Here is a 12,314-nt window from a genome sequence, read left to right as displayed (position 1 = left end):
GGAGATAACACAATTATTTTAATTGAATTGCCTCCTTTTTAATTAAATCTATAGAAAAATAGTCCATTACAATTCGAGTTTTTACAACTCTAATAGAAAGACTGAAAAATATCCAAAAATTTAAGAATATTAGGATATTAAAATTATTGAGTTTTTAAAGATTTAAATTGAAACATATATATGTTTATGATTGGTTTCTTTAATGGAAAACATATTATGCATGGTCTACTCTAGGCTGTGTTATTCGAGTCGATGTCAACGCTTCATGTGAATGACTTTTTCCCTATCACCCAAGTATTGAAAGACAGTTTAAAAAAAATGTCCCATGTTTAGAGAGCATGATGGATAATGAGGGGTAATCCACATAAAAAAATATACCCAGCTTTACAAAATTTATTGAAGAAAGCTGCAGCATGTGCAATCAGTTATGTCTAATTTTAATGTACAAAATTGCAGCATGCACTATAGTTCATGTGATGTCACACATGTTGTGCATACCTGTATAGCACTGCTTTGCAACCTTTAGAAGGCCTGGTGGTAAGTTAGCCCTTATGGCTATGAGCTGAAAATTCTTATTGGCCATTTTTTTTTTTTTTTTTACTCAAACACAAACAAATGTGTGAGTTCTGTGTACTACAACTGAAAAAAAACTCCAGCCAACTCACATAACTCCCCCCGACTGACTCAACACATTGAACTTGTAGGACATGACCACCCTGGCTCACCTGTAAAGGTGGTCAAGCAGGGAATCCTTTGCCGTCTTCATGAAATCACCCAGGGAAGGCTCCTAAAGCTTGTACTCGCTCTATTCCTCTGCAGTAGCATTTATCTTTTGTGAACATGGAATTGGCTGGGAAGCGTAATTGTCTTATCTGATAATACTTTAGACTCATACATTGTATCTAAATAGACAAAGCAATTTATAAGTTGACATTTGCCTTAGAAAGGGAGTGTTTAATACAGCAGGGCTGGGATGACCTACTAGTGTCTAAGCAGCGCAAGCAACTGTCAGAGTTTAGTGACCCCTCAGAGAGAGCTGAACGCAACACAGGCACTGGCAAAGGGACTAAGATTTGTGCCGCTAGACTAGAAGACAAAATGGAAGGGTCTAGTGGTATTGAGCTGGTAAAAAGGCAAACTCGGTTTCCTTCTGTAAAGGTATGTATACCTTTGTTATGTTGTAGTCAAAGGGAAAGTCCACCCAAAAGTGATATTTGTGTGAGCCGAGTCAGCTCCTAGCATCTTAACTTTAATTTTTTATTATTGCCATAGAGAAAAAGAAACAATACAATTAAGTGGATGTTAATGCATTCAATAATATGAGATGTCATCACTGATTTTTGCAAGTTTACAATGTGGGTTAGAACAACGAAGTAGTGCTTATCAATATAACAACATTATTACAAAGCAGGGACTTTATTACTCTAAGCCCTTGTACACACGGTCGGAGAATCTGTCGGAATGAGTCTTATCGGACCGTGTCGTCAGATAATCCAACTGTGTGTGGTATGCATCGGACTGATTCCATCCGAATCTCCGTCCGACCCAATTTTCCAACATGTTGGAAATATTTCCCGACCAACTGGGCCGGACGGACCTAATCCGATCATGTGTAGAGCATTTTGATCGGACCAAGAGCCACGCATGCTCAGATCAAATTCCTAGATCAAAGCTATTGGCTACTAGCCTGAATGTAGTCCCATTGTAACGAAATTACGTCATCACGTTCTGAAAGATCGGATTTTTCACCAACTTGGCCCGACCGTGTGTATGCAACAGTTTCGGACACAATCCGTCGGACTAAATCCGACGGGCAAAATTCGACGGATTTGGTTGGCAAAATCTCCGACCGTGTGTACGTGGGCTTAGTGTAATTAGTAGTAACAGAATGGAAATGAAAATTAAATGTAATAATATAAATGAAATATAGTAAGTACAAACAAAATGAAAGATTGCAGTTTGAGGTCCAAGTAGATCCACAATCCCTAAAATCTTATAATGTTTTCTAACGTCAGAGATTTATCTGCCATAGTTCTCCACCAAATCTTTTCCAGCTCATCTGGAAGTTCTTGGTGTTTCCACTTATTTTTGTGTATTCCAACTCATTTGGATAAAATAAAAATCCACAAATGGGAATCTTTCATAATGGCCATTGCTGAACTCAGCATAGACATCTTACCAAGAGAACCAAGAACTGGTCAGATGGGTTAACTCTCTAACCTCCAGCAAAATTAAAAATTGGGGTGAATTGACCTGTCGTCAAAGGATTTTTAGTATAAAAAAAACTACAGTCAAAATTTGCGTAAACCTTAAGTTGCTTGACCCAGTCTTTTTCTCTTCACCTTAATTTTAATCCTCACCCACCCCACCACTTATTACAAAAAGGTCTTGCTCTCCCTGTAGAACTTTTAATATTGCCTTATGGAGAATGCTGCCTCAGGAAAAATTAATCACTGTGCGTTGGGATGAAGCAGAGCATGCAACTCTAATTTGTAGGTCCCATCACTGCTGGAGCCTGAAAGAGATTTGCAAAGTCAGTGGGCAATTTGACTCATCAGTGTCAATCTATCACTACTTGGTTTTTTCCTAAGCAATAAGTACAGTGCAGTAATGTTATGTTAAATAAAAAAAAAAAAACATTGTAAATTTGCTGCTGGGTAATGAAATAAGCTTATCACAGAAAGGGCAAATGATGAGAAACGTTGTGATAAGGTGGTAACATTAGAAAAGCATTAATGGCTGCTTTAACCCTTTTCAGTGAGTCATACAAATGCTACTTAGTATCACATGAGACCGTTCTTGTTGATTCAATAATGAACATACCTCTTTGATTAAACTGATGCATATGACATTTTGTATCACATGCACAGTACCAGCCTATATTGCTTTGGAGGCTTGTGCCGTCTCTAAACCAGGGTAAGTGGAACCCTAGTGCCCCCCCCATTGGTTGCTTGGGATTCCTTGAGTTGTTGCTGATTGACCTCCAACTTTACGCTAAGAGCCCATTCACACAATAGTAATCTGTTGCATTTTGTTAATGTGCAGTATTTTGTGTTGCATTAGGAAAGCCCATTCATTTAAAATATGCTGCCAATGTTGAGCAACTAATACATTTTTTCTTAATACAGTGCCCCAAAATGTATGGCACGTATGTCATGGAGCACTGCCATGTCCTTGAGCAATTCCACCTACCGCAACAATATACAAATTGTTGTGTTACTGCCACATAAAAATGTGTAGCCAAGCTGAAAAATAAGAAACTGACATAAAGCTTCAGTAGCCTATATACAGTATATGTATATAACAAATTTTATTTGGATCGTTATTACAAAAAAGTGGATTTCGGGCTTCCCAATAAAAGAAACTGTTTCAATGGGCTTTGGGCTTGTTTTGATGGCATCAGTTTGATGTAAATTTGATATGCTTCTGAGATCATTCAGAATTCATTGCCAGGTACATTTCACCTGCAGTTGACCTCCTTGTGACCTGCATCCAAGCTGCTGCAAATGTACACAAAAAGTCCTATTGATCCTATTAGAAAAAAGACACTAGTTCATCTAGTTCAAACATTAGAAAAAAAAAAACAAGATAGAAAACCTCCATAAACACAATCCTATACCCACAGTTAATTCAAATGAAAAAAACAAACAAACAATAAAGCATGGTCCATTCACTCCAGTAGGGGGAAAAATTCCCGATCCCCAAGGAGGCAATTGGATATTCCCTGGATCAACTATCTCTGGTGTTATTAGCTATAAATGTTAGTATTCAGTTATATTTTGTACATTTAGGAATGCATCCGGCTCTCAATTAAAACAATCTACTGAGCTGGCCAGAACTAGTTCTTATGGAAGTCTATTCCACATTTTTACTGCTCTTACAGTGAAGAAACCTTTGCATATGTGGAAAGGTTAAATCTCTTTTCCTCCAGACATAACGTTTTCCCCTTGTCCTCTGTGATGACCTGAAAGTGAATAACTCTACACCAAGTTCACTATATGGACCACCTATTTATTTATACAGTGCCTTGAAAAAGTATTCATACCCCTTGAATTTTTCCACATTTTGTCATGTAACAAACAAAAACCTAAATGTATTTTATTGGGATTTTATGTGTAGACCAACACAAAGTGACACATAATTGTGAAGTGGAAAGAAAATGATAAATGGCTTTCAATTTTTTTTTACAAATAACTATGTGAAAAGTGTGGCGTGCATTTGTATTCAGCCCTCCTGAGTTAATACTTTATAGAACCACCTTTCTCTGCAATTACAGTTGCAGGTCTTTTGGGGGATGTCTCTACCAGTTTTGCACATCGAGAGGGTGACATTTTTGCCCATTCTTCTTTGCAAAATAACTCAAGCTCTGTCAGATTGGATGGAAAGCATCTGTGAACAGCATTTTTCAAGTCTTGACACAGATTCTAAATTTAATTTAGGTCTGGACTTTGACTGGGCCATTCTAACACATAAATATGCTTTGATTTAAACCAGTTCATTGTAGCTCTGGCTGTATGTTTAGGGTCATTGTCCTGCTGGAAGGAGAACCTTCACCCTTGTCTCAAGTCTTTTGCAGACTAACAGGTTTTATTCTAAGATTGCCCTATATTTGGCTCCATCCATCTTCCCATCAACTCTGACCAACTTCCCTGTCCCTGCTGAAGAAAAGCAACCCCACAACATGATGCTGACACCACCATGTTTCACGGTGGGGATGTGCAGTGTTAGTTTTCCCCCCTACATAGCATTTGTTTTCAGGCCAAAAGGTTACATTTTGGCCTCATCTGACCGAAGCACCTTCTTCCACATGTTTGCTGTGTCCCCCACATGGCTTCTCACAAACTGCTGCACGGGACTTCTTATGGCTTTCTTTCAACAATGGCTTTCTTTCAACAATGGCTTTCTTCTTGCCACTCTTCCATAAAGGCCAGATTTGTGAAGTGTATGGCTAATAGTTGTCCCGTGGACAGATTCTCCCATCTGAGCTGTGGATCTCTGCATCTCCTCCAGAGTTACCACTCTTGGCTGCTTCTCTGATTAATGCTCTCCTTGCCTGGTCTGTGAGTTTAGGTGGACGACCATATGGTAGGTTTGCAGTTGTGCCATATTCTTTTAATTTTCAGATAATGGATTGAACAGTGCTCTGTGAGATGTTCAAAGCTTGGGATATTTTTTTATAACCTAACCCTGTTATAACCTAAACAAATGTATCCCTAACCTGTCTGGTGCATTCTTTGGTTGGTTCTTCATGATGCTGTTTGTTCACTAAAGCTCTCTAACCTCAAACGGTTTCACAGAATAGCTGTATTAATACTGAGATTAAATTGCACACAGGTATACACTATTTAATAATTAGGTGACTTCTGAAGGCAATTGGTTCCACTAGATTTTAGTTAGGGGTATCAGAGTAAAGGGGGCTGAATACAAATGCATGCCACACAGATATTTATTTGTAAAAAAAAATTGAAAATCATTTATCATTTTCCTTCCACTTCACAATTATGTTCCACTTTGTGTTTGTCTATTGCATAAAATCCCAATAAAATATATTTGTGTCTTTGGTTGTAATGTGACAAAATGTGGAAAATTTCAAGGGGTAGGAACACTTTTTCAAGGCACTGTAAATGGTGATCATATCCTTGAAATTTTCCACATTTTGTCATGTTACAACCAAAGACATAAATGTATTTTATTGGGATTTTATGTGATAGACCAACACAAAGTGGCACATAATTGTGAAGGGGAAGGAAAATGATAAATGGTTTTCAATTTTTTTAACAAATAAATATCTGAAAAGTGTGGCGTTCATTTCAGCCCCCTTTACTCTGATTCCCCTAACTAAAACCTAGTGGAACCAATTGCCTTCAGAAGTCACCTAATTAGTAAATAGAGTCCACCTGTGTAATTTAATCTTAGTATATATACATCTGTTCTATGAAGCCCTCAGAGGTTTGTTAGAGAACCTTAGTGAACAAACAGCATCCTGAAGAACCAACCAAAGAACGCACCAGACAGATTAGGAATACATTTGTGGAGAAGTTTATAGCAGAGTTAACTTATAAAAAAAATATCCCAAGCTTTGTACATCTCACGAGCACTATTCAATCCATCATCTGAAAATGGAAAGAATATGGCACAACTGCAAACCTACCAAGATATGGTCGTTCACCTAAACCGACAGGTTTTCAAAAAGTTTTACAAATAAATATCTGAAAAGTGTGGCGTGCATTCGTATTCCGCCCCCTTTACTCTGATACCCCTAACTAAAATCGAATGGGACCAATTGCCTTCAGAAGTCACCCAATTAATAAACAGAGTCCACCTGTGTCTAATTTAATCTCAGTATAAATGCAACTGTTCTGTGAAGCCCTCAGAGGTTTGTTACAGAACCTAGATTAGCTCTCTTGTCTCAGCTTTTTATTATCTCTTTATAAAAAGGAATCATATTTGTTTGACAACTTTTGTCTTTCATGAATCAATGCTAATTATTCCGTAAAATATTTCTTTCTAGCAAAAACATTGCTATGTGGTCTTGTAGTAAAATCTCAAGTATTTTTTTTTCCTGACTATAGAAGTTACACTAACTAGTCTATATTTACTTGGTATAGACTTTGATCCCTTAATAAATATAGGCACCAAGTTGGCCTTACGACAATCCAGTGGTACTATGCCAGTCATTAGAGTCTCTAAATATTAGGAAAAAAGGCTTAGAAATTATAGAAATCAACTATTTGAAGACCTGTGTATGTAAGGTCCAGGTGCTTTATTCACCTTTTTTGTATCTAAGTGTTTCTGGACCATATCAATTTTGAGCCATTGTGGATCATTGTCAGTACTGTCCCCAATAAAGACCCGAGCTCCCCTATTTTCCTTTGTATACATAGAGAAGTAGGAGCAAACGGGTGGGACTTTAAATGAAGCACGTGGTTGCAATTGAATAAAATGGTGAATATTAAAATATTTAATATTTTATAGACACATGATTACATACATTAATTCCATATACATAGAAATATACACTAACCGTAGTGTCAATTTCTAAAACAGTGGTAACTGATAATAACATGGTTATAAATTAATAGCATAATGAGGTTACAGAGTCCACCAAATTCCATGATTGGGTATACATTTATAACAAGATAACATCTGCATGGCATATAACCTTTCTGATCCCTGTCAGTGATAGTAAGAATATATTGACATAATGATCTATTAAAACTGTAGTACTATGATACACGACACATGGTAGCTCAATACGTATATATGGGTGGCTGCCCTGGCTGACCGGGTTACTCAGGGCTCTTGCATACACCAGATCCCATGTCTTATCCTGGATCATGGCCTTTTTTTCTCTCTCTTCTCTAGCACCAGGTAACTTTTTGTACACTCAGAAGTCACTCTGCTTTTCTGTCTCTACACACGCTCTTACATCCAGGTGTCTTGGTGGTAACCTTTTATCAGGGCTTCACACTATGGTTAGTGTGTTTTTCTATGTATATGGAATTAATGTATGTAATCATGTGTCTACAGAATATTAAATATTTTAATATCCACCATTTTATTCAATTGCAACCACGTGCTTCATTTAAAGTCCCACCCCTTTGGTCCTACTTCTCATATTGATAGGGGTGGAGGCGCATAACCTTACCAGGCCATGGCCTCATTCCCAATTTTTCCCTTCCACCTTTTCCCCATTGTTGTTACTCAGTTGGAATACATAGAGCTGAATAAGGTATTTAATAAATGTGTCTTCTTTGTCCTCAGTCACTCACTCAAAATTATCTTATAAAGGGCCTACATGCTAAGACCTGACCTTTTTACTATTATTATATTTAAATAATTTTGGGGGGTTTGTCCTACTCTCTTTTGCAACCTGTCATTTGTTTTCAGTTTTTGCGGCTTTGATTTCCTTTTTTACATATTCTGTTATATTCTTTGTAACTCTTAAATGATGATAGTGTTCCTTAATTTTTTATTTTTAAATGCTTTTTATTTTCTTATTATTTATAGCTATTTTAACTTTGGGCATGAGCCACATAGGATTTATTTTTGGCTTCAAAAAAGGGTGGGCTTGGGGCGCAGAGCACTGCGCCCTGGGCCCACCCAGTTGTGTGACCATAGCGAATTAATATTCACTATTGTCTTCCTGCTTCTCCTCCCGGCCAATCAGGAAGTGGGTCTGAAGACCCGATTGGCTGTGAGGAGAATCAATTGTATAGCCCGGTGCTGGGGGTGGGGAGGATGTACGGGGAGATCCAGGAGTTGGCCGCGAAAAAAGCAATCTCTTTTCTCTGCATCGGCCCCAAAAAACCTGACTGCGTGAGTATTTGGTCTGTTTGCCGCCCTCCCCTTCCCAGTCGCCACTGATCTATGGCTTGCTTTACTCTATTTTATGGTGAGCAGAGAGGGAGGTTTTTGTAGTCCAAATCAGAGAGCAGCCTACAGTGACAATGTTGCAACTCCATAGATACAGTACAGTTAGTGAGTGTTGTTGCTCCAAGACATGGAGTGTGAATAACAGGATCAACAGGTGAAAATAAAGATAGCAAAACTTGAAAAAAAGAAACCTAATTCATCAACTATGTCAAAGGAGTGGTACTTTACAATATGCTCCAATTTTGTTGTTGCATTTACATTTTTAAGTGTATTTAATTTGTTCTCGTGCCCTTTATTTAAGAAAGCTATTGGACCAACTTGTGCCTGTTTTCCTTTGCAGTCAGACATAGTCCCGGACTTATTTGTGCCTGAAGAGGACAATAGCTTGTATTTTACATACTCTGGAACAGCAAATGTCCTGGAAGTTAAAGATTTGAGCTATCAGGTAAGGATGTTGGGAAAAGAGCAAAATACTTTACAATATCTGACACTGTGAACCTGCTATATAAAGCATAGGAGCACTGCTTTACATTTTAAATATCTGTATTTTTTTTAATAATGAACATGTTCAGTTAACTGAACAATTCTCAAAAATTTATAAAATTTGTTTTTCAAGGTTAATTTAAGTGCTCAGATTCCATGGTATGAAAAGCTTGCTGAGTTTAAAATGCCCTGGGAGTGGAATAAAGGATCTGAAACTGCGGCAATGACAAACCTAAATGTGAGAGTCAGTAGTGGACAAATGTTAGCGGTCATCGGAAATTCAGGTAAAGTGGTTCTTAATATTTTGTTTTTAAAGTACAATATTCTTACATCCTTCTTATCTGCCTTCTTTCATTCCTTCATTACATTCTTGCTGCCTACCTTCCTTTGTCTATACTTCCCCACTGTCCAGAATTTTTAATTCCAACATTTGGCACAATTCATACAAGTTTCATAATGTAAAGCAGGCAAGTCAAATTGGTTTTAAAAAAAGGATATAATTAAATTTAATTGTAACTTATTGCCATGTGGTAAGTGCAAAACATACAATGACAGATCCCTGGCCGTTGATTGTCGGGGTCTGTGGGCGGGGGGCTTATCGGAATCCGGGAGCCCCCTTTAATAAGGGGGCTTCCAGATTCTGGCCAACCCCCCCTATGTGAATGAGTATGGGGTACGATGTACCCCTACCTATTCACCTGGGGGAAAAAGTGTCAATAAAAAAACACAACACAGGTTTTTAAAGTAGTTTATTAGACAGCTCCGGGGGTCTTCTTTCCCGACTTTGGGGGTCTTCTCGCTGGGCTCCTCCACTATCTTCTGCTCTTTTGCCGCTCTTTTGCTAGCGGAGGAGCCCGGCTTTCTTCTTCGTCGCCACCGCCGTCCGGGGGCCCCCCTTCCCCAAGACAACAGAATCACTACTTTTACACAGGAAGAAACTTCATACAGGTGGTTAACACTAACTATGTTAATAGGTTGGATCTAGAAGAACTACTGCAAGATACTTCAACAACAAAATAGATATAATAATTTTGTGTACTGCAACCTTGGTTCTCATTTGAAGGGAAAGAGCACATGCCCATAATTCATAATAGTGCATGATGTACCATTTATAATTTAATACCTTAGGGATTTGAGTATCCAACTTAAAAATCCATAAAGCTTCTCATCTACTAAGATCTGAGAGACTTTGACCTCCCTTTTAGGGCGTTGCACCCTTTCTATGATCTGTACCCTGAAAGACAGCAAATTGTAATCATGGCAATGCAGAAAGTGTCTTGCCACATTTGTATTTTTTAGAGTGTTAATATTTGACAAGTGGTCCCTGGTTTGATCACACAGTAGCCTGGTGGCCCTCCCCACATATTATAAGTTAAAAGAGGTACAAGTGATGATATAAATCTGAAACCTAGTCTGGCAATTCCCCAGCTGTCTGAATGGGAAGGAACCACCATTTGCACTAGAGAGGACCACATTGGGGATCCTCTATGAACGCACAACTTGAGCATTGCGCTGATGGTACCTCATGAGATTTTTAACTAGGTTGTCACATCTATTTCTGGAATCCACAACAAATAACTACTGGTAGTCCTTTTCACACATCACTCTAAAATTGTTCTCAATACTATACTTTTAAGTTGACCCTTATTGCATGACCTAAGTGGTGCCCAACCTTTCAGCTGTCTTTCTTCTTCATCCTATACAATGTGGGACCCTCAATATCAGTCTATAACAGCACAATCTTCAAATGAGCTATAAAAGACTTTGATCTAGAGAACACCTTATGTAAAATCTCTTATATAGGTATACACACTGTATTACCAAAAGTATTGTGACATTTGCCGTTCCACACACAGAACTTTAATGGCATCCCAGGATATGGCACCTGTAGGGTTTAATGTTAAGCTGGCCCATACTTTGCAGCTATAACAGCTTGAACTCTTCTGGGAGGGCTGTCCATAAGGTTTAGGAGTGTGTTTATGGGAATGTTTGACCATTCTTCCATTTTTGAGGTTAGACAATGATGTTAGAGAGAAGGCCTGGCTTGCAGTCTCCACTTTAATTCATCCCTAAGGTGTTCTTTTGGGTTGAGGTCAGGACTCTGTGCAGGCCAGGTCTTTATGGACCTTGCTTTGTGCACTGGTCCAAATCATTTGGTGGAGGGGGGATAATGATGTGGGGTTGTTTTTCAGGGGTTGGGCTTAGCCCCTTAGTTTCAGTGAAGGGAACTTTTAAGGCATCAACATACCAAGACATTTTGGACAATTCCATGCTCCCAAGTTTGTGGGAACAGTTTGGGGTTGGTCCTTCCTGTTCAAACATGACTGTGCAACAGTGCACAAAGCAAGGTCCCCAAAGACATGGTTGAGTGAGTTTGGGGTGGAGGAACTTAACTAGCCTGACCTTAACCCAATAGAACACCTTTGGGATGAATTAGAGCACAGAAGACCTGCGAGTCAGGCCTTCTCTCCAATATAAGTTCCTGACCTCACAAATGCCCTTCTGGAAGAATGGTCAAACATTCCCATAAACACACTCTTAAACCTCCTGGACAGCCTTCCCAGAAGAAAGATGCTGATATAGCTGCAAAGTATGGGCCAACTCAACATTGAACCCTACAGACTAAGATGTGATGCCATTAAAGTTTGTGTATGTGTAAAGGCAGGCAGCCCAATACTTTTGGTAATATAGAATATAGTATATATACCTGTATAACTGTATATACTGTATATATTCATACATATTATTTATTGTATATAGAAGGACATTTTTCATGATTGTCTGTGGGAAACTATATGATTTCTCATTGATCTATTGTTGACTCAAAACAGTTCAGTTTACAGCTCTTAGTCTCCCCTCAATCTCCAAATTCAGTTTTCTGCTGCTGTGATCTGGCTTCCTGGTAGAGGATGGCTATGTTTGTTCTCAATGGTCTCACTGTATGTATGAACGTAACCACCTTCTGTTGCTCACACCCGTGATGGACTATGGACTATGAGATGTGATGTGTGTAGTATATGATCTATGGTATGCTCTATAGTAATAAAATGATATCTATACACACATATATATATATATATATATATATATATATATATATATATATACTATCTACAATATACTATAGTTTTTTTTACACATCCTATATATATTTTCACTGTGCATGATGTAAAAAAAATATTGAGTGCATTGATAAGGATGGCTTCTGGAGTTGATTCGTTTACAGGGTACAGGATTCATAGAGACTGCTATTCAAGTGTTTCTTGGTTGCATGTCAGCATACTCTGAACCTCATGAGTTTGGACCTGAAGTCACCATTTTTATTGTTTTGTCAGTTTTTATTACTTTTAAAGGTTTTTTTCATTTAACGTTTCTTGTACTCTAACTTTCATCCCAGAGAAAAATAAAGAGTGATTCTTTCAGGCATTTGCTATAGTTTGTTTTGGCTGTAGGTA

General features: G+C 38.2%; 2 protein-coding genes across 2 annotated transcripts in view; one reads left to right on the top strand and one right to left on the bottom strand.

Moving 5' to 3' along the window:
* Nucleotides 1-873, bottom strand: part of ABCG5 (ATP binding cassette subfamily G member 5) — a 56,412-nt gene extending 55,539 nt beyond the window's left edge. Inside the window, exon 1 of the mRNA XM_077485670.1 lies at nt 726-873. The gene's annotated coding sequence lies outside the window, so the exon portion shown is untranslated. The remainder of the gene's footprint in view (nt 1-725) is intronic.
* An 82-nt stretch (nt 874-955) lies between these two features.
* ABCG8 (ATP binding cassette subfamily G member 8) overlaps nt 956-12,314 on the top strand; it is a 53,175-nt gene continuing 41,816 nt past the window's right edge. The window contains exons 1-3 of the mRNA XM_077485669.1: nt 956-1,158; nt 8,717-8,821; nt 8,993-9,143. Of these exons, the coding sequence (XP_077341795.1) occupies nt 1,099-1,158; nt 8,717-8,821; nt 8,993-9,143 (316 nt within the window). The 5' untranslated portion in view covers nt 956-1,098. The remainder of the gene's footprint in view (nt 1,159-8,716; nt 8,822-8,992; nt 9,144-12,314) is intronic.

The sequence above is a fragment of the Lithobates pipiens genome, unplaced genomic scaffold (assembly GCF_037356315.1).
Source record: "Lithobates pipiens isolate NorthernLeopardFrog02 unplaced genomic scaffold, aLitPip1_a1.2 Scaffold_18, whole genome shotgun sequence".
NCBI classification, from domain to species: domain Eukaryota; kingdom Metazoa; phylum Chordata; class Amphibia; order Anura; family Ranidae; genus Lithobates; species Lithobates pipiens.
This window is presented reverse-complemented; position numbering and strand designations above follow the sequence as displayed.